This window comes from Ostrinia furnacalis, unplaced genomic scaffold (assembly GCF_004193835.3).
Source record: "Ostrinia furnacalis isolate ACB-3 unplaced genomic scaffold, ASM419383v2 OfSCF4444, whole genome shotgun sequence".
Lineage (NCBI taxonomy): Eukaryota > Metazoa > Arthropoda > Insecta > Lepidoptera > Crambidae > Ostrinia > Ostrinia furnacalis.
This window is the reverse complement of record NW_021134683.1, coordinates 192156-216307: the sequence shown is the minus strand read 5'-3', so window position 1 is coordinate 216307 and position 24152 is coordinate 192156. Positions and strand designations below refer to the sequence as shown.

Below are 24152 nucleotides of genomic sequence, written 5' to 3'. Positions count from 1 at the left end.
CACAGTTATCATTCAAAGCTTTTCTAATCTTAAAATTACATCATACATACCTGACTAAGACTATCCCCCAGACTGCCTTCAGCATCAACAGGCCTGAACAGCTGGTCCTTCAGGTCGCGCGGGCGCCGTCGATCCTGCGCCTCCCTCATGGCCTGGCTTTGGAGCCTTTCGAAGAACTCCCGCGGCTTCAGCGGGGGAGGCTCGTCGTCCGGGGGCGGGGGAGGGGGCGGCGGCAGCCTTGTTCTTGGTGAACTGTGGAAAGGTTTAAGTTAGTATTGGATGTCCTAAAATGATGTCTAGTCGAAGCATGGCTGAAAGACATCTTACAAGGATTTCCTTCGTTCGACCAGATATTCGACCAGATAGGAAATTGGACAAGCATCAATGAATACATCTTATTACTAGGACTACATGGACCCACATGAAGGAAGGCATTTAGTACTATCATGGCGCTTTACTCCTAATAAGGGCGGCTTAAGGAAAGTCGTATTTTAGAGTAGGTCTGCAGAACAATGATGACTAGGAGTGGTTACATTACGTGCTTACTTGCATTTCCCCCGTCAGACACGTAGACGAGAACAGTTGCATGCTCGTAGCTGCTATCACTCCCCTAACTGGGGGGTGGGCAAGGGAAAATGCTGGGAGGGTATGTACCAGTTAAACTCTAACTTTTATCTAGATTCCCGAGTTTATTCCAGGCGAGTGACGAAACATCGAACCCTATGCCTTATCCTTCTGATGACGGGAGCCCTACATTATCTGTCCTGTCCCAGCACGTAAGGCTCGAGGAAAATGGTATTGTAGAGTTGCCAGAACAATTCACCTGCATATGAGTAACCGCTAGTCATCATTATTGCGAATTTTTGCGATTTTTTACGATTTTTTTGAGAATTTTCTGCGAACTTTTTGGGAAATAGCTCCGCGAGTTTAGGGAGTCTGCAAAATACGGCTGACTGGGATGGGTTATATTCTCACCTGCGTATGAGTGACCGCTCGTCATCCTCGGTGGAGCGCTCATCGTGGTCCGAGTCGGAACTGCGGCTGTCGCGGCGCCTTACTCCTTGCAGGTGAGGCTCTAGAAACGTCGCATTTCTGGAACAAAGAGAAGAAATATTGTTTAAAAATGACAGTCGTTTACGAATAATGCATGTTATTCGGCTTCAGAATAATAATTTGACGTTGGTAAAATGTATTAGGCTAGTTTATATAAAAATAACTAGGTAGGTAGTTTGTTTTGCCTAAGGTCTTAAAACTATTACTTTATGCGAATTTTCACGAATGAATTAATAATGCGAAACGAAACTTTTTCAAAGTTAATTTTCCATTACAATTATTCTTCAATTACTCTGTTTTAATCAAAGTGTGGGGTGGTGAAGATGTGCCAAAGTAATTTTACGTCCATGTCAAGTTTTTAATAAATCGTCTGAGTGCAGTTTAATGGCTTCGTCGGCCATCAGCGCAAAGACATATCGGCTGCGAACTGCCGAGAGCCGCACATGAGGCTGGCTAGGGCGGCCATGATGCTTACGTCACTTAGGACATGATAGTATTTTCACGACATTATTTTGTCAAAAAGCGAAACTGTAACCCTGCGCTTGCGATTATTAAATAATAGTTGTCAAATTAAAAAGGTTGCTTAGCGACAAACAACACTATTAAGAAAGGTTGTTTAGCGACAAATGACGGCGCAAAATGTAACCTTAAATAAATAACATAACAACAACATTTAGTAATTTTAGTTTGTGTGTTAAATATTCAACTAAAATATTAGTTATTTTGTAGTCATACCTACTGATTACATTTTGAATAGAAAATCAGTGTGTAAACACTTTTGTAGAGGCATAACCAAAACTAAATGTGTAATTTGTCTAGTTTCTCCTCAGTTCAAGACTTACGAAACACGAGCAATCTATTTCTAACACTCTTTTCCAAGACTTTTTCAATTTCCTTCTCATTGATTACCAATGTCAAATCAAGTCTTACAAATTCCGAAACCGTTGTAACCCCACCCTTGGCCAGACTAAAGGGGCATTAACTAAGATTTATACCCGGCCGCGCTCGCCCCCTATATTAATTAAAAAGCAACGCACGGCAGGCGTGCGACACGCGTGCGGCGGACGTCGCAAATTACTTACTCACAGCGTTTGCGAATGTTTGCGATTTTTTGCGAATGTTCCGGGAACTTTTTAGGAAATAACTCCGCAAGTTTAGTGTTAACTGTCCGTTTGGAATCCGGATTTTTCCTATCACCTGCAAACAAAAGTTTTCAGTGAAACGTGAACTATTCAGGAATTTCGTTCGCGTTTTCTATTGTTTTATTCGTTATTGAGTTTTTGTGCACACGTAGTTTTTTGCGGTCTCGAAAATGAAAATAGTTGTTGTGAGGGAAACGGTTGTGTGTTTTGGAAATTATAATATAAATCATAGGCTAGCTATAGCATATAATATTTTCATTAGCAATCTCGCCTACCAATGTACTACATAAATTTTTAACATGTACCTTATTTAACATCACGATTGTGTTTTGGACAAATAAAGTTATTATTATTATTATTTTATTTATATTTTTTCTCATAAGCTTTCGGCATAGGTCATAGATGTATTTTGCAACAAACAGTTTTATATAACTAATGTACTGTCAACTGTACACTTAGCCCAAAAGTTGACATCAGATTAGCAATCTATTAGGCATTTACCTTCAAATGTTTGTTCCATTTAATTTATTTTACTTTCAAAACTCCTGTCATGCTCTTGTTTAAGGTTTTCATTAACGACTACACACAAGTGGGGCTATTTCTTTCATGTCAAAGATTAACACATAACAGGTATCCCGAATCTCATAAGTCATAACCCTACACTACACAAGGCCAAACGTGACCCGCCTCGGTATTAAAAATCGCTGTAATAACCCTGTCAGTGCTGACGTGGAGGTGACAACCAATTTGTTGGAGCGTTGGTCGCGGCGACCGAGCACCATTATGTTGTTATTTTTTTGAGGAAACGTAATCTTAGCTTTTAGCACTTTTGTTTCAGGCGTGGAAAAAGAAAACTTTTTTATCAGCAAGTCTTATGGTTAATCCTATTTTCTTGATCAAGAGGCACTTATGCTAGGCTTTGAATGAAGCTGTAAGGATTATTACCTACACATAGCGAAAAATTATTATGAGGCCAGTGAAAAGGTCACTTATGAAAATTCTAGAAGCCTGATAACATCACTGTTATTCAATGACCTCAGTTATACTACTGCATTGTCAAGTAACACACTGAACAAAATGTTAAATGCAATATGGCAGGTTTACGGTGGACTATTGATTTCCGGTGTCGATTCTGTACAGCTCGTTAATCATTATCATGTTACCAACGTTCCGTCATCGTATCCTTGGATAGTCATTAACTCCAGTTTTACCAACCAAAGCACCCTGCCCTAATGGGGTATCCACGCGTCCCCAACAAATCACTATCGCGTCACATGTCAGGTCATTATGACGGGATGACGCGTCTGACGGACCGTCATTAATTAAAACGCCACATTTGACGCCACTTGTGCCAGGTGCAACCGAACCGCGATTAATATTAATATGATACTGTGGGTTTGCGTGAAATTTTCAGTTTATTTCACTGGTATTTTTCAGAGCTACATTTCAGCTCGAATATTTCGTTTGCGGTTGTCCGTGGTTTTGGTTACAGTTATTAATTACATGCTGCTTTCCGGAGAATTAATTATTAATCAAGCGGTCTGCAGAGATAATTAATTAAAATAATACATAAATCTGTAAAACAAGACCGTTTCATTTTGTATTTTTTGGAGTTTTATTCTGTTTCAATCAAACAGCGATTTTTCGTTATAAATTCATTCCGTGTTAAAATAGGAAATTGCTTAGTATTATGAAATTATCAAATGAAAACATTCGAAAAACGGAAGTTAACAAACCACCTACTTAAAAACCTGAATTTAATCAAACATCAGCTTTACTAAAAATATAAAACGCTCTGCTAATTTATAAGCACAAGCATTTTTATTATCAGTGTGCTTACCATGAGTTTACGTTAGGTGTGCTCGCTAGCGACTACGTAAAAAAAATGACATTAAACGTATGACATATTGTGCAGCGCCCCTAGTGGCTATATTCAAGAAATAAAATCTTCATAGATTTTTTTGACGTACTCGCTAGCGAGCACACCTAACGTGAACTCATGGTAAGCATACAGATGGCATTTTACCCAGACCAAAGTTTTAAAAGCTAATAGCAAAACAAAAAGATCTTGGTGATAGTTAGCGTGCTCTGCCTTTGGGCCCCGAGCAACAATAGAGCCCTGAAAGTTTTCATTCTTGTTATGAATTTTCATGACGTTCTCTTTTTGTGTTTTCAAGCTTGTAGTTGCTGGATTAAAAATTAAGAAAGGATGGGACTTCTTTTGTTGTTGTACGTTGCCTGATGTCTTTTAACATTAGTGTGAGTTGTTACAAAATACTGTAAAGATCGATTTTTATGATAAATAGCGAAACTTCGTACTCCATTTTACCTAAAGTAATCAAACAAGTACCTAGCTAGGATTAGATAATCTGGCTACATAATAATTATAATTGTTGAAGAATATTTGAATAGGAGATTTTAAAAGCGTACTGGTAACACAAGAACAATTTTAATTAAATCGCTGAAAACGAAGCAATTTCATAATTTTCTAACTAACTTACTAATTAATCTAGAAGGTACCAATAATATAAGAAACTCTTATTTTAATGTTTAATTGATGTTACTTATGAACAGTTGAGGTGAAAAAGTAAAAAAATCTGTCACAATCCATACAAAAACATCGGCGTTATAGTTTACGTTTAAAGTTGCACCACTAACTTTAAACGTAAACTATAAGTATAGTAGTACTCAGCCTTAGTAGTGCGCCAGAGACGCCAGAGTAGCCTTTCAACCTTAGAACTTTTCAATATTTTACTATGTAATATTTAATTTTATTCCGGAATTCAATTATTATCTCTAGCTCAATTGACCCAAAATGAAGATGTATAGTCATAGCACAGTTTATACAGAGAACAAAGCAACAGATTATTTGCGGCTGGTCCGCAGGAGAGATTAATTGCGAATTCCACGAAACGCACAGGAAAAAACCCATTTCCGTATGTTAGGGCTGACTTCAAAATACATACTAGTATTTTGGATTCGATTAAGTACATTTATTTGGGTATTGTAAGTTTTATTTTCAGAACTAAAGACGAAGTAAACACAGCCACCTTAAGTAACATTTTGTAACGATAATAAAGTCTCAGTCTGAGGATATAGCTCGTCTCTTAGGCATAAAATATGCTAAGATATTTATGATTAGATAGATATTCAAGTACTATTTATGTAACTGTTGATGGACAAAAAGAACTGGATTATCTTTACCTACACGAGTAAAAGTAATTACCAAAATTGATCTAACTAACCCCTACTGTCAAGTCTGCCAACCCTAGCTAATGCCAACATGGCATTGTTTGTCATTGACCGGCAACAGCCTAATGGTGGTACAATTGTCAGCACATCAGCCTGTACACTTTCGTTCCAAAATATCACCTATTGCTATAGCATAAGGTGCTACAGTGTAAGCTTGACATGCTGTTGCTTGTACCTACCTTTGCTTTTTTCTTACTCAGCAAATGTGGTGGGCTGCCACCAAGCTTGATAATGTCAATTTCTATTGTTTCTCTGACGGGGCAAAAGTGGAAAATTAATTATAGTTCTTGATGAAGTGGGCTTAAGTTCAAATTTAGCATGAATTAATCTCCTCCTCGTTAAATTTTTGATGGAATTACGGATCAGATTAAGAAAATCGCTCATTAATAGACTAAAGCTCTTGAGTTTCTTAAGCTGGATTTAGTAGAAAAGTTATTGGAAATAGACGACTTGCTAGGAGTCTATTTTGAAATACAGATAAAGTTATATTATGTTGCCCAATAATAAATTTCTATGATAATAGAGTCAAGTTTTGTTTTGTAGACCTGGTTTTGTGTTGTTGTTTGTTACAAGTAAAAAATAGCATACATACGAGACAAACCTACTTACACTAGCTTTCATGTAAAATTTAGGTTTGCCGATTTAGTGATGACCAGTGTATTATGCAAGTACAGCACATGAGCTTAATGTTGAAATTCATGCAAATTCAAGCTAGCATTCAGAAGACAAGATTGTCACTTTAAATACATGATACTCTTATGTCAAACTGACAGTCACTTGAGTTGTGCTACGTCACTAGCGTTGAGCGGCGCATTCTCGAAGTCTACATAAAATAGCTATCAACGACTCTATTGAGTAAGCTACACCGCTGACGTGAGAGCTCCTCAAACGCGATAATGGCCACTCAGGAGTGAAGCGGTGCTTTGTTGGTAACTTGGAGGTTTAGTATTGTCGCTTGCAGTTGTTGTACGAGACTAAAATGTATACTGTTTAGACTGTAGAGTGTAGCGGTGAGAATAGTGTGGAATGTGCGACACTTTGGTATTTGAAACTGAACCTTACCTAAATGAACGGGTAGGTTACATTATGAACCTGTAACTTTCATAACAAAACTACCGGATTATGTGACTTTACAATTTTGGAACGGAAAGATATACAGGGAGTTAGGCAAATGGGTATATGAGCCGACACTAGCCCATGTTAACATGGGCATATAGGCCTAAATGGTATGGTGAAGTCAGAAAATTGATATCTTCATTTTAATTATTATTTTATTTTTCATACAAATCTGATTTTGTAAAATTTATTTTGTATGAAAATTTAAAAAATTAAAATGACGATATCAATTTTCTGACTTCACCATACCATTTATATGCCCATGTTAACATGGGCTAGTGTCGGCTCATATACCCATTTACCTAACACCTTGTATAGAAAGCACACATATTGTAATTAGTCATATTGTAGTAATTAGTACTTATTCTGTTTATCGAGATCCACGCGGTTGGAGTCGCGGCCTAAAGCTTTAGCTTTAGCTTTTTTTTAGGTCAATGCTTCACCATACCCGGCATTGTACTCAGCATACAGACTAGTTAAATATAAGAACTGTAACAGTACACTTGAAGAAAATCTTACGTAATACTCAATAAATCTGATAAAAGGGAATAAAACGTAATAAAGCGCTCACAAGATTAATGCATCATGACGTCACCGCACTAATACGATTATGTAGGTACCTGGCTCCCGCGGTTCCGCTCCCGGCGGGTGTTAGGGCCGCGAGCTATGAGAGCTGAGCGGAGCGAGCGAAGAGTGAAAGACTTCATAATATTACAGCATTATGATGTCACTGCACCATTATTTCCTCCGCCATTTTCCGCAGTTTGGCACCTCACGTCACACATCATTTTACTGAAGTCAGCCCTATGGCTTCAGGCAGTACCGATCACTGACGTTTGTCAACAAAATGGTGCTCGACTCTTGAGATAAGCTAAATTACACCATATTGTTAACGATATTGAGCATACATTTTTTTAAATACCTTCGCGAAGAAAACCTTTTGTACGTAGTACTTATATTTATTCTGTGATTATTACTAACAACATGACGTCATAGTACTAAGTAATACGATTAAGTCAGTATGACTCCCGCAGTTAGAGCCGCGGCTAAGCTATGGAAGCTGAGCGGAGCGAGCGAGCGAAGAGTGAAAGACTTCACTTTATTGCTGCATTATATCACCGCACTAATAGGATTAGTACCCAAGAGGTACTAGAGCGACTGTGTATGAGCTAAGAAAGCTGAGCGGAGCGAGCCGAAAGGGAGGAAAACTTTCAAGTTTAAAATGTAACTTTAAAGTGCTAACTTAATCTTATTGTAAGGGTGTTGTGATTATAATGACACTGCGGGGCAGCGAGCCTGCAAGTTAAATGAAAATACATAATAACATACTCGAGCAGGGAGGTTTTTCATGTAATAAAATTAATACTAAAAACCAATAAGGTAAAATTAGAGCTGGAACCAAGGATGCGATGCTATAAAATTACTGTCTAAGTTTATTATTTTATCTACCAAACAAAATCTTTTCCAGTCAAACGGTACTATAAATACATGAAAAATAAGTATCTTGTTAAGACAGCCAACGTGAGAAAATCAGCTACAACGGTGCATTATCTTTTTTTTTTTTTTTTTTTTTTTTTTTAAAAAAAATTATTAGTAATTTGTTATTACACAAATTACTAATACCCCCGTTAGCCCCTCGTACTAAGCTAAATATGCTTGTGTCACGAGTGAGCTCACCACAATAGTCGAGCGGCGGCGGGGACCGAACCCGCGTTCCCCGGATCACGAGTCGGCCAGTCCGACCCCTTCACCGTTCGGCTATCGTGGCTACATCTTATGAATAAGTAATTCACATATATCTTGAAGTTCTATCTCGAACCTACATATTTCTCGCTACTGTCGGCCTTAAGCCACAGGTTTACTTAGTTCAGTGACTTACCGCCTAACGCAGCTTATGGAATTTAATTTAAGCTATGAAACGCTGCCTCTAAAGGCGAAGCTTTGGTAGAATATAGTGTAGATAGGAGAGATGGCAGCCAAATGTGATTATGCTGATGGGTTTTGCATGCACGTTTAGTTTATTTTACGCTGTGAAAAAGTATTTTACTTCGACATTCATAACGTTCATGATTGCGATGAGATTATATACTTTTTCTTATTATGTCCTTGACTAGTGAATTGTTAAGAGCCATTTTACATTTTCGTGCGAATTTCTAAGATTTTGGAAGCATGAATTACTATCTTAATCAACACCCAGAGATTATTTAATAACTGCGAAAGATAGGTCAATCCTTGTTGTTGATCATTAATGAAATGGANTGTTTCATTATGAATCGAAATATAAAAGACTTAATAAACTCTATTAAAAATTTAAATTAATTAATCAAGTTTGAATACCTCATTCTACCTTAAACTTAATAACTTAAATCAAGTCTTAATACGGTCACGGCTCAAGATTTTTTTGTCCATTTCAGCGTTCTTTTTACTCTTTTGACGTTGCGTTGACAGCTTTTACCTAAATTCGCGCGGAATTTTTTTGTGAAATGGCTCTTAAGCCTCTGGATTTGTAAAAAATTATTGCGATGATTACTAAAAATGTATATCAAGTTTTTTAAAATATGAAATATGATGTTTCAAGAGAAAGAGAAGTTTTAAGGTTGCTAGACGACTAATAAAAGACATTACCTTACGTTTTCCCTATTTTTTACATTGGTGACAAAACGCATTTACATTTTTGTCCTTTAAAAAGGACGATTTGAGACTTAAAAAGAATTAAGAACGAATTTCATCACGGCCATTATCGAGTAGGTACGCAATAACGGTTTACCCAATTTAACGATCGCCTTCAAACCCTTTGCCGAAATAAACAAAAACAAAACACTGGCTGAAAAGAAAAATACCCGTTCCAATTTCGCTGACAGTTTAAAGCGAGTCTTAAAGGATTAATTCAATTAAGAAACTCCGGATGGGCCAAAAAGGGCACTTGACCGCAACACGTCGCTCCGATGAGGGACGTTGGGGTGAACAATACTTATGACTTTCAGAGTGTTTTGTGTTACAGATACAATGAGGGCTTTTGTAGGTATTTGAGAATGTAAAAATAATGTGAGAATTTTCTGATTTGCATGGAAAATTGTGAGGCTTTGAAAAGAAATCAACTAAATCTATTCTTCAAATCTATCTATTCATAAAAATTTCAGTATACGAGTAGATATAGTATAGTAGGTCAAGTTTTTTATTTAAAACTAAAGTACGAGTAGGTGAATGCTGAAAACTTAAAGTAAACCTCATCTTCAATTGATCTTCAATTAAAACGATAGGAACTTAAAAACATCCAAACCCTATTATCATAATGGTTTTCAAAATATAATTACGACTACTAATCTTTATCCTACTGAAAATAAGTTTTTGAAAATAGGTCGAATTTTCTGGTAACATTTAGATAACATACACCATAGAAATGTTGTCATTGAACGAAGTTAAATACGGTGTAAAAGCCTTTCACTGGATTCTAGTTTTACAACTTAATACAAGCCATACCTATGACTTGTAACGGATGGAACTAGGTACCAGTAATTTCTGAAAAGAAAACTCACTTTCTACGGAAAGATGAAATTAGAGGTTATTGCTAGTGTGAGTAGTAATTATGTAGAGCTTAAAACTTGTATTTCTCTTGGAAAAGCAAGAGTTTGAACTCGACCAACTTGAAGTATAGTAGTTACATTACTAAACGTCATTTGTTATATCCAAAAATTCCATTGCATGTTTTATTTTCTGGCGAAAATTTTAATAAATATCTACTACATTCAATTCAAACGTACGAAGTCTAAAGTAGGCCTAGAATGCTTCACATCGCGCACCTCACGCAAATTTTTGTTCCAGCAAATTTATTACTACGGGACTGTCAGCGCCATTAAAAATATCTAAAAACACAATGCTACAGGGAACTCTATACACCTCATTTGCAACTGCAAATCTGGGGGTTGCTTCACAAAATAAATATTAATAAGACTGATACCTATTCCTTTATAATGAAGCTGAATAGCAGTATGATACAAGTTCACAGTTACAGTTTTATTTGCTGTGATATTTAACCGCCGAAAAACTAGGCACAAGATAGTGTACCATAAAATTGGTAACCAGTTAATTCCATAGAGTAAAGAGCTCTAAATCTGTAAAACTCCATACAAAATGCACCGGTTATCGTCATAGTTACCGTTAAAGTTAGGTGGTGCAACTCAGCCTTAAAGTACTAAGTTACGTTGAAAAATGACAGATATTTATGGAAACTCTGAGGTACTAGGAGTACATACTTGTTTCACTTGTTAAAGTCTCGTAGAGTTTGTTAGTATCTTGCAACGTTCCTTCTAAACTTAACATCATTTTTCATCATTTTCTATCTTTAAAGTCGCAATCTTTATCTCTATAAAATGTGAACCCACTGAACTTACTTTAGTAGTGACATTTATTTACATAATACGAGATGCAACCTTACAAATTGATTTTTTTGTAGCAGATAAAGCGAATAATTATGCAAAAGTGAACAATCGCGGAGCTTCTTAATCCTGGAGCTTAGGGATGAGGGCTGATCAAAGGGAACAGCCCTTCTTTGGTTAATATATAATGAGGGAGTGGAATTAGAGACATGTTTACATTAATTTAACGAAATAAACGTTCCTTTGAAAGCTGTTTGAGCTTCCAGTTTCTCTTTTAAGGTTTTTACTTAGTGGTTTTGTTCTTTAATCAACTATTCAATGACTTAATAATATGATTTTATTAGTGCTCCTACTGAAGTCTCTTACAATTCATATTTAGTTTTGTGATTAAAATCTAATTTCAACATTTAGAGTAAGCCGTGAGAGACCAGCTGGAATGATTTTTTGTAGCTAGATTTATTGATTTTGAATGGGCCTTATCTTTGATTTTTTAGGGAAGTGTTTGTTAAATATAGTCATTTGTGTGCTGTGTGCCTACCATGAGTTTACGTTAGGTGAGCTCGCTAGCGAATACGTCAAAAAATTCTATGAAGATTTTATTTCTTGAAAGTAGCCACTAGGGGCGCTGCACAATATGTCATACATTTAAATGTCATTTTTTTACGCAGTCGCTAGCGAGCACACCTAACGTAAACTCATGGTAGGCACACTGTTCTTCCTATACCATGGTCTAAACAATTTTACCTAAAATTATTCTGGCCGAAGTTAAACTTCAAATCTGCTTTCGCTCATGGATTATTTAAAGCTACCATTACCAACCCCATATAAAAGTTATTTGTTCCAGTCTTAGTTTAAGCCACAGCTGAATGCAGGTGCGGCAACAGTACATACATTCGGTATCTGTGAGCGCGAGGCTCAGCGGCTTAGAGCGGCGCGGTAGACAAATTGCGGCAATCTGACCGTTGGGCCACAGTGAGATTATGCACAGTAAATAAATAATAAATAAAAAAATAACTAAGCAAAGCTTGTACTAGACAACGGATATACACATACTTTTTTTTACACCCAAGTAGGTATAAATGCAAATTTTGTGATTAATTCGTCTTCATTTCGAAAATAAATCATCATCAGGTGCGAATTTGTTACCAATTTTGGATCGAGTCTGAGTCAGTCATGTTTGCAGTCAAACGTAAGTAGCCGCAAAGGGTACCATCGTGAAAGTCTGTGAATGTTGCATTCAAGTGCCTTTTGCTGTATAAAAGTGCCCCGTCCCAGTGAGACGCTTTGATAGATTTTGATAATGTCCGCGTGTAATAAGATGCTGGCAAAAAAAAATATTATTCTGCAACTAAGCAGTCTACCAAAGTGCTGATGATGAATCATAATAATATAACCTAATAGCTACAGGGCTAGAGAACAATCTCTAGGTTTTCTGTGGCCTCATGCAGTTTCTGACCAAGCCAGGTATAATAATATGCCATACGTAATACCTAGTATCAAAGTCCTACTTGTCCCACCTCTTAAAGAATATACGAGTAGCGCGTTGGTTTTGTAGTTCGATATAGACTTGAAGTTTAATCAGTGTAATCTGAAAATTTTATAGTACACCCACTGTTTCTTCTTACATTGTTGCCCTGTGCAAAACTGAGCTTTACCTACAGTAACCCTGCAATAGGGCGCCGGCAAACCGCAGGTTGTATACTACAAAGTCAAAGGGTTGGGTAGGCTTTGATATTTTGATACGTGTAGCTTACTGGCTCGCTGCTGTTTGCATAACTACCCCGTTTCAAACCCAGACGACATTTTGAACTATGTATGATATATGTAATTTTGTATTCGATTAAAATTGAGACGATAGCCATTTATTGTTAAAGTTTGTATTGATTGTAAATTGTTTCTAAGCTTTGAAATACCAATTGGACATAAACCTTCAGGTCATTATCTTAAACAAATGTTGAGTTATTTCAAATACGGCGCAGGACCGGTCTTTGTGGAAATCTTTGGGAGGCCTTTGTCCAGCAGTGGACGTTATTCGGCAAAACGAACGAACGAACACTAATACTTCTACTATTATCTGCTCTATTCCTGTAGGGTAAGTCCAGGATAGATGCCCCACTTTTTGAAACAGCTCTGTAACTCAGTCAGTAAGTTTTTATCAACAATTTGACCTTAGTATCTGTAAACTTTGGTCTTTCGTCTATGATATTACTATAATTATTTTAGTTTAAGTTATACCGATTCTGAGTAAATACCATTTTAATTGACCTCTAAAAAGTGGGATAGACGCCTAATGTGGGGGATAGAAGACTCACTGTATGATTGCTTCAAAGGATAGATGCCTGATGNAACTGCAATAAAAGTATCCCAAAATAAAGAATATTCATTGTAGAATTAATTTCTACAGTTATTGTTTAAATATTAGTAACCACTTTGTCAAAATATTGATGTGAATATCAGTATAAATTACAATGCGCAAGCCGACATTGATTAGTATGGCGCGAGCGCCCGTCAAGGTAGGACCTGTGTCATTTTTCCCGCCGTGACGTTTACGTGCGTTCGTGTCGTAAAGCGGTGATTTGTACGGCGACCAAACACATTTGATACTATGCCGAGAGGCTGTTTCGAGTCGGCCGGCCGAGCAGAAATTGAAATGATGAATTTTAATTTCTTTGACGGATCTGGGTGTAACTATGTATAATATGTAGGTACCATGTATTTAATTTAATAAATAAATTATGAAAAAAGTATATCCATTATGATAGCACCCTTAACACAAGCATATTGGTTGCCTACTTTTGGACTAGATGGCGCTGTGAAATTGTCCAAAGATTTGTTTATTTATTTATCCGCTTTGAGTTTTGTTTCGTGAAGAAGAAAAAGAAGCGTTTTGTTTTGTTGTTAAATCTATTCTAATAAAAGAGGAAAGATTTAATTGTTTGTTTGTTTGTTTGGAGGCAATAGGCTCCGAAAAAAATTTCTTTCACGATTTAGAATCCTAATTTTTTTCTATGTAGGCTGTAAAATATTTCTTCTTCTAAAATATACATATATCCTATTGATAGATGACGTGCTTCGTATTTTATTAAAATTATTACCTGACTAGGTTAAAATAAAAAGTAAAAAAACTAAAACCCAACTACGACAAAAAACGACGCTAAAAAAGTATAAAACAAGATTTTCAGAATACTGAACTGAACAAAGTTGCTAATGTAGTTGCATAGTAATTTTCATGTTTGGAAAAGTTGTTGTGTGTGACGTAGTTGGGTTTTAGTTTTTTTACTTTTTATTTATTATTTGTACCATTTTGGTGTTAAAGTGTATTTGTGGCGCATAATATTAACAAAAGTTAAATTGATGAACTAATAAGTAGTAAAGAAGCAATGAACGAAAAGATGTGAATTATATGCAATCAGCCCATGAATACAGGTAAAGTCACAAGCAAATGCTAGTAATATATATATATATATATATATATATATATATATATATATATATATATATATATATANTATCCTGGAATTACCCTATTGGATTTTAGTATAACTTGTAAGATTTTATTTGTTTAGATAATTATTGTGAAATGCCTACTAGCAAACACTTTTTAGGAGCCATCATACTATGAATAAGATTTAATGTAATCTCAAATAACTGCATTAACATTCTTAAATGCAATCAAGTCGACGAATTGTAAAGAAAGATTCCATTCAACTAAATGCCGTTAGCAAGAGACTAGACTGGCTAAACTTCATTCGTTCAACGCATTCAGTTCACAAATCAACGGCTTATTTACTTGATCTCACAAACTTTTAAGATGCTGAAATCTATTTGAGAATTACGGAAAATCTCCCAAAGTGCAGTTCCACATAACAATCCGGCGAGTTTGAATTACAAAGGGAACACGGCTCAATTTCCATCACAATAAGGCTGAAAAGAGCATGAAGGATTGAATTTTCGAGATACTGAAAGCAATACAAATTACTTTTATACGCGAAAACGTGCCTTGCACTCGTCGGTTTAAGGTAGGAATTTGAAAATTTTCAGTGTGAAATGTCGAGTGCACAGCAATCGTTTGATGGGTGCTTCGCATACGAATTTATGCCGTATGTTGTCATGGTAAGGGTTGGAGTGACGTGAATTTTTATTCTTGCGTGGAAGGGTTTTAGTTGGAAAATGCTAGAAGTATTTACGAATCGTTTTATTGATGCAATAAGCACTCGGCAATTTTGTGAATGCTTGCTGCTTCGTTCTCGAGATCTGTGAAAGACCGATGCACTTGTGCACTCAATTATGTACTTTATGAGCTGCAATCGACTTGCTGAATTCTGAGTCTTTACGATTAGTCAAAGTGACTGCGCTATTCAAGTTGTCCTATTAAAGGTAGGGTGTAATTTTCCAGATCTATTTTTACAGCGACACTGAAACAGTTACCCAATAAATGAAAAATGTTTGCCCAGTTTTATAACTTGAAGCGTGGTCTGTGTGATTTCGGGAAAATTAATTATTTAGTTTAATATTTCATTAATTAATTAAGTATTGTGAGGATGGTCTTGTTAGTGACAAAATTGTAATTCAACCTTTAGTAACCTTCTTTCCCACACACAATAACAACTAACTCACTCACTACTCCAGAGCTTCATGCAGTACCTATGTTAATTTAATAAAACGCGTCCCATTTAAAATGAAATATTGCTTAACTTATGAAAACATTAACCTGCGCACAGTAAAGAGAATATTAAGCTCCAAGAGCGAAGCGCCGTAAGACAAAATTGTCGCTAAAAGTTTTTCAGACGAAGAACTGAAATTATGAAGGAATTGAATATGAATCGACTTCAACTTGCATTCAAATGATTCAGACTTAATAGCTTGAGGTCTGAATTATTTAAATTATTGAACTGTTAAAATGATTTCGTTTAAAGAATATCTAGTGGACACTTTACAAATGAGTTGTAATTTTGACAAAATGCAATGAATAAGGTATGATGATACTATAGAGTAAGTAGCTACGTCATAAATTAAAAAAAAAACATAGTGTATTTTTCATTGTCATCCCGATTCATCTCAATATTTTCTAAACTAATTCTTACTAAAATTAAAACGTTATGAAATTTTGACTCTCCTGGGTTTCAGCGATACTTAGATGACAAGGGATATTATTTTTCCCCGGAGCCATTTTTCCCTGGAAATACTTTTCATTCAACGGCTTTCCATTCCATATCTTTTATTTCGGTTTTTGTAATTAAAACAATACATAAAGCTCGTTTGGATTCAGCGCGCGGAGCTTTTTATCGCTCTCATGATTAGAAGCTTTGTTGAGGGTCATGATGTAGAGCTTAAATTAAAACGAAAGCTTATTTTCAATGATTTTGTGGAAATAGAAATAGATGGGAAAACGATAAAAGTTTTAATAAAGTCTTTAGTGAATAGGTACTTAAAAAAAGTTAAGTATGTTTTTTTTATTTCAATGCGGCACTAGGTGGTTTGTATAATATACGATTGCGATACGATCTCAGTGGGAATAAGTTTTAGTGAGATACCTAAGCATTTACACCGGGACTGTAACGTACTGCATCCTCGAGATTTTCATATTTACCATGCAGTCCACTTCTGAAATTAATAACTGATAATGTTCAATCAAATATAGGTAAATAAGTGTCACGTAAGTGTACTATTTCATCTAATTTGGAGAAAGATAAAATTGACAGTAAGTAGTGTTTGTTTACTATATCAATATCTTCAGAGATTTTAGCGTTAATCTCAACGTTAAAATTTAAGCGACCTTGTAGCTAACTCAAAACATAACACAATCGGAGTCAACGACCGAAAACAATATACAAACAAAACAAATGCCAACACAGACCTCTACTATGATGTTGTAAGCGCCAATCAATCGATCAGATTAATCCACTGTTATCCGGATGACCTACTTTGACAGGATTACGGGCACGTAATCAGACGATGTTGATAAACATGTGTTTATGGTGTAAACAAAACTTTGTTTAGTATGAAAAGACAGTGGTATAGTTTGAGTAAGATATTATTCAGAGATACAAAAAACAACAATATTATCGAACTGGAGGTTAATACTAACTAAACTTTGGTTATAATGAGGAATAAAGTGTGTAAATTAAACAAATTATTTTGTGTAAGCAAATATTTTTTCAATGTGGTTTCAGACTTTATGAAACTTTACGCTTTACTGAGACTACGTTTACTGACTATGTTTAGCTGAGTTTTTTTTAATCTACAACGAGGAAGCTCTTGGCCTGTATCTCACCTGATGGTAAGTGATGATGATTTTATTAAGCTTTTACGTGTAAGTGTCCTCAGAAACATGAAAGAACCAATGCACTTCCATCGTAATATGGTTTTTGATCTCCTATTCCTATTTTCCTCTAGTTTATGATAAATTGGCTCAATAGTTCTTAAAACCCTAAACTTTATACAACTCGCTGGATATAGGATACCTATGTCACTAACTACAAAGTTTTATCTGGTTTTGTTACCGTAGCTACAGTTTCACGTTAAAACAATATTATTTAGGTCCTTTAACGCTACAAAACGTCAGCCAATACCTCATTTTGGCCCGACATTCTTCCAATATCCTGATAGTTGGTAACAAAGGCCTGCCGGGACCAGTTAATGATTTATGTGACGTCACTAAATTGCGCCGGTCCCACAGCGCGGGGAAATTATAACCTCTTTATAATGGCCTTTTAAGGGTTCTGATGGCTTAATTTTGTTAGCTATAGTTTCAGGTATGGCAGAGTAGGGGGGAAATGGAGGTGCCAGTGGAAAATAGGTTTAAAGATAGATAATATTCTGAAAAGTTATCTTCTTGATAATAGGTATCATTAGAATAATAATAATAAGCTTTTATTTCGGATAAACGATACATCCATTTATAATTGTGTTAGTAATAGAATGCATTTAAACAAACATGTCAATATCAAAATACACGAGAATGACATTAAATAATTAATGACATTTTAAAGACTTAGCTGTAAGGAATAAATTAGTTCTTGTGTTGTTTGTTATTTAACATATCGTTTGTAATCGTATGTATTTTTAGTAAGTACAAAATTTATTGGCTTTTGTAAAATTTAAAACAATGTTACTTACTTGCTAAATTACGATCATTTTTGACGCAACAAAATCTGTACTTATGCATTTTGCCATTCGAAACTCAGTACAAATCCGAATGGGTCTTTAGACTCAACACCTTCAAACAAAAATAAGACTGCCTTTCCATCACTCGTTTGATGCTTCTGGCGTGTCTCAGACACATCTTCCGTTACATTACCTGCTTATAAAGATTGATCTCACAGTGCTGATAGTGAACACTGAAAGGGCGTTATAGTGCCGTCAAATTGTAATGGTAGTTAGGTAGATATCGATACATTTTCCTATACCTACTTGTCTTTTTGTCTGATCGATATTAAAATGTTTACTAAGGCTGGGTTGCACCATCTTACTTTAACTTTAACAAAAATGACAAAAATCTGTCAAACTCTATACAAAAATCATCGGTTATCGTTACATACAATTAAAGTTAGGTGGAGCAACTCATCCTAAATTTTGTTTTATTCTGTCATATCATTAAAGCAAAAAAATGGTGAGTACTAATTGGATGTTTATCGTTTAATAAAATTTATATTAGTTGAACTCTATGGCATCTATTATATCAGTGCTATTTTGCATAAAAAATGTATCAGACTGACGTATGTCCCAGCTAGACGATAAAGCTTTTTGCATAAACTACATACTTGCAAGTCTGGACGAGCTTATTAGCGGTCAAACTGTACAGTTTCGCTCTCTAGCAACATTATATTTGCATAATTATAATTCCAGTTTAAACTCGTCTACTTTCTAGGGAGTCGCTTTTTCGTAGTATCTCACCTGAGATAATACTATTTTACTCGTAATACTTTCGGGCTTTCACTAAATACTCTAAATAAAAACATGTAAAAGTGCTAAGTTTAACCCTCGCTGTACGAGGTGGGGTGTGACACACCCCAGTCCTTTAAAAATAGCCACAATTTTAAAAATTTGCAAGTGCTGAATTTGAAATTCTCAGTAGCTGGAATTATGACACTGCTGCTTCGATCAGCGTTGCAAAATCAGTCCAGCGGTAGCTACCAACTGAGTTACATGCCTTTAAAGTGCGTGTGGGTGTCACACACCCCACCTGGTACGGGACGTTGTTAAAAAGTTTAAAAAAAATCTAACAGTTTTGGTGTAATTTATATATTTTTAGCTTTGTCAATTGAATAAAATTCAATACAAATATTATTTTTCGTGATTTTTACGGTATCTGAAATTTTCAAGCACTTTTAGTCAAATGAGATGACTTTTAGTGCGAATCTGGAAGTTTAGTACTGAGATCCGAAGATGTATGTGAACATACACTTATGGGCTACAATTTATACTTGGTGATACAATTTATGGGCTACTGAAATGGAATAACATATTTTATAAATAAATAAAATTGTTACGCTCCCATTTTATGCATTGAGCATACTCATTTTCTTTCATCAGAATTGTGGTAAATTGAAAACCGATGATCAAAACAAATTTATACCCTTCCAGTTTTTAATTTACTTTAAAATTTTAATGTAAATACTTGTACTTTGTTAAATAAAAACGGTTGTCATAATTAAAGGCACTAATTAAAAATTATACGTAGGAAACTGATTCCTAAATTACAAGAACAACGGAAATTGTGTCTTTTTGTTTTTTTATGATAAAAATGTTATAATACATATTTTCAGCTCAGAGCATTTCTTAAACCTAATTAGCATACGTAAATAATCAATATTAAATATTAAATTCCACCTAAAAAAATGTTCAATGAAAATTTTATCACTTTGTATATTGGGGTGTGTCATACCCCACCTGGTACGGGACGTAACTTTTAGTCACCTCGTACACGGAGGGTTAAAAATCTATTTGCAGAAAATTAATGACTTTTTTAAAGAATGCTAAAAAAAGTCTAAAAAATATATATAGGATAGGTACAGTCGCAGAATGAAAAGGTTCGTCACCTTAGTGTCGGTTTTCGCTTGCTCTAGATACTGTAAGAGTCAAACCTACCAACATTACAGTGCAAGAAACAGTGCTGCTAACATTTAAATAAATATGACGTTTGCTAACGAATAAGGTTTTGCTTGTTTATTTTTCTATCCCATCAGTGCAATGTTACAAAATGTAGTTTTTTTTATAGAAATAATAATGGCAGGTTGAACCAACAAGAAGGTTTTAGTTTATCAATCATAATAATCTTCTTGACAAGATAAACCGTCAAACAACTTCGATCTGAATAATTTTGAACTTTACTGAGCAACAGTTAAAGATTATTTTCTCTAACTCGAGATTATTTTGTAACATAGTTTCAAAAGGTAATATGTGCTTGCGATTCGTTGAAGGAATCAATTTGAAAACTGACGAACCTTTTCATTCCGTGACTGTACATCGATATCTAAATTTCAAAACAGCTATCGACACAGCACATCACTAGGGGCGTGACATCCCTGGATGCGTCAAACCTTCACACTACATAAACCGTCGTGCGTCATTGCCTTCGCGAACCGGGGGGCGCTGGATGAAGAGATTTTAATGGACCCTGAGAAGAATGGGACATTCAATTGTCATTTGGTTCCGATTCTATTGTTATTGCGTAGGCGATTCTTTGAAAGAATTTAGCGAGATTTTTTAATGAAATCAGTAATATTGCACGGACGATTTGGTGAAGGTCCTGGAGGCGAGCAGATCATTGTGGACATCAATATGAAAATATTTATTTATAAGTAATGAATAAGCCATTTCTAGGGCATTTGAACTTGTCCCAAATATGTATATCTTGCCCTATCACCACTTTAGGATAACATATCTGCTAGATGGTGTTGAGAAGTAGCAGAAGAAACTCCTAGACACAAAATTTGCATGCTGATATTGTTAAGCAGAATAGTAGCACTTTACCTAAATTGAAGAACACCTAAACCATTGTACCTATTCTTTGCAAATAAATACTTTGACTTTGACTTTTGACTTTCCGTCACCTTTGTCAGCCTCTTTTTCAACTCCAGTTCGTGAGGGAAGCCTTTGTCCAGCGGCGGACGGCAACGGTTGAAACTAAGAAATTCGTGTTGCTTAATTAGCGCTTAATTACTCTAATAACTTACATCTTAGAAAAGCAAGCTCATTCTTAATGATTTAACTTAGATCAATAATTAATTGGATTGCACTGCAAATTAAAGATAATATTTTAATTCTTCTTATTTATTTAGCTACATCAATACATTTTTCATTTCTTCTACACGTTTAATCTAAGCTAATTGCATTGTCACTTAGAGGTTTAACAAAGCTTGTTAGAAATATAAATTTCTGCTTAGTAGGGTAACTTCGGTGGTAGTTTTTTTTACTAAATAAAATTATTTTATTCACGTAGGAACTAGCTTTCAGCCCGCGGCTTCGCCCGCGTGGAATTTTGTCTGTCACAGAAAAACTTTATCGCGCGCGTCCCTGTTTCAAAAACCGGGATAAAAACTATCCTATATCCTTTCCCGGGACTTAAACTATCTCTATGCCAATTTCATCAAAATCAGTTCAGTGGTCTAGGCGTGAAAGCAAGATAAACAGACAGACAGAGTTACTTTCGCATTTATAATATTAAGTATAGATATAGATATAGATAAATATCGATGTTATATAATATAAATACAGAACCCGTACCCCACACAGGGAATAGAAAAACACTTTGCAGTCATTTCCGTGGCAAGATGTACAGCAGGGGATTCATTATCGACCCGACAAATCCTTTCTTAGGGCAAAGTCTCTCTTGCAAGTGTGTAGAGACACCCTAAGTGGGGTAGCGGGGACAGAATCGACACGGATTCTGAATTATAGAATGTGGACGCGAACGTGTTACTTAATAGAACCTACTTCATGTTCTTAATCCTATTTGTTTCCATCTAAATATATAACTCAAAGGTGACTGACTGACTGACATAGTGATCTATCAACGCACAGGCCAAACCACTGGACGGATCAGGCTGAAATTTGACATGCAGGTAGATGTTATGACGTAGGCACCCGCTAAGAAAGGATTTTACGAAACTCCACCCCTAAGGGGGTAAAACGGGATCCACGCGTACGAAGTCGCGGGCGGCCGCTAGTCATTTCATGATTATGTCTTTCCAGATATTCAACCAGCAAATCCAAGACTCCTCGCAAGTGGACCTGGTCGGCATGCTGTGCTCGGTCCTGAAAGAGACGCCGATCTGCAGGCACTATTTTCCAACAAAAATGTATAGTCTGATGAGCTATCGACTGTACGAAATCATCCAGAAAATATAATAATTTAAAGTCATTGCCTCAAGGATTTTGAAAATGAAAAGAAAACACAAAGTTAACAGCTACTAAACGACGTACAGTAACAATACCATAAATAATGTAATTAACCGTCTACTCTAAAAACACATTCAGCTCTTCCCTTTGTGTAATAGATAGAAAAACAATAAACCCTCACGCTAACATCCGAATAAACATTTACCCTTGAGTGTTTTTTTAACCGATGCGTGCTGGGGCCAGCGCTCCCCAAACCACAGCTCCCCAAGCCACATTATCAATGTTAAAAGACACGACAATCCCAAAAAAATTGAAACATGGAATAATGTAGGTAGTTGAAATGAATAAGTAAGATAATCAAAAGTTACAATTATTAGTGACAATGCTCTAGTGAGTGATGATAAATAGAATGAATTGGTTTTAAAACCAACAAAAATATGGTTAAATATGATTTTAAAACAAATACGAATACGTTGTGCCATTGTAAAATCTTAAAGTTTTAAAACAAAAAGTAGAAACAGAAAATACTCAAGAAACTAAATGAATGATTATTAGAAAATGTCCCCTAGCACTTATAGAAAAAAATACATTTACCCCATTACAATGTTGGGAACCGTAGGGCTATCTATCCAACGCTCGTCCTATGGGAAAAGGCTTAGGTAAACGTTTTAAGACGTGTTTTGATAGCTTTCAGAATGGAAGGATAAAAAGGTTGCAACTGGACCAGTCTGCAGTCTCCAGAGTTTTTTTATTTTTTTTTTATTGACTCAGTAATGAGATTTTAAAATCTTTACTTAACTGGAGAAATAGCTAATGTACATTTTCTTCTTTGAATTTAAAAGGAAAAATTCTTACCATCTTACCTTAATTAAAACAAACGTCAAGTCTGTCAAACTTCGTACAAAAACACTGGTTAAAGTTACAGTTACGATTAAAGTTAAGGCGAATCAACTCAGCCTATATGTACCATCGGCAACAGTGTTAACTATTCATTGCCTGTCATGTCGTCTCGTTCTATCGCAAAGAATCACCATTTGATGAGAGCGAGAGCAAAAACGGAAATGGATAGTTGACAGTGTGGCCGTGTGTACCTATTAATTAAAAACATTTCAAGTTATAGCTATAGGCTTATTTATTTATACACATAACTTGAATGGCTAAACCATTGGAATATTAAGTAAGAATTGGGTAATAAATACTAAACTGTACCACCTGCAGAGAATGTATACTTCAGAAACAATCCATGACATTTTATAGTGATCGTAAATACCAAAGATAATCTCTCCAGCTTGATAGAGCCGTATCTAGTCCAGATATTATTAGAATTCTTCCTACTGGGAAGAAATACGAGCTCTCGTAGAGACGGCAAAGCCGTTAGTTCAACGTTGATCGCCTTTTCGTAAACAATCTAAATTGTTTTGTTTAAAAAGAAAAGTCAGATGAAAACATTGTGCAAGCAGCTCTCCGGTTTCTAAAGATAAAGAAATAAAATGAAGATAATGGGCATTATAGCGTCTTGTAACATCTTGTTTGAATTATAATTCGAAACTTTAACATCAAAGAAGAGATAATTTATGAAAGCAATAAATAATTACTGAGATTTAGTAAGTTTTCATGAAATTGTTCACCAAATGCTCTTAATTTAGTGAACACTGTCTACATTATACGATGAATGTTATATCCGTTGTTACTTGTACAATTTATATTTTATTACTATGTTCTTTAGATTTCTCTTCACATTCTTGCGTCTCAATTGGAAGTTCAACAATAACCAGAAATGAGGTAGCTACTCAACTTTAATATGAAGATGCATATCTCATAAAGGCTTTCGTATACCTTATTCAAATCCCAAGAATGCTCTTCGTCGTGG

At 35.5% G+C, this 24152-nt stretch overlaps 1 protein-coding gene across 8 annotated transcripts in view; it reads right to left on the bottom strand.

The window, feature by feature from the left end:
• Positions 1-24152, bottom strand: part of spri (Src homology 2 domain-containing protein sprint) — a 167036-nt gene that overhangs the window by 41854 nt on the left and 101030 nt on the right. For all 8 annotated transcript variants that reach the window (XM_028313928.1, XM_028313929.1, XM_028313931.1 and 5 more), the window contains exons 3-4: positions 976-1092; positions 51-252 (exon numbers count right to left, since the gene is read on the bottom strand). In XM_028313928.1, the coding sequence (XP_028169729.1) occupies positions 51-252; positions 976-1092 (319 nt within the window). The remainder of the gene's footprint in view (positions 1-50; positions 253-975; positions 1093-24152) is intronic.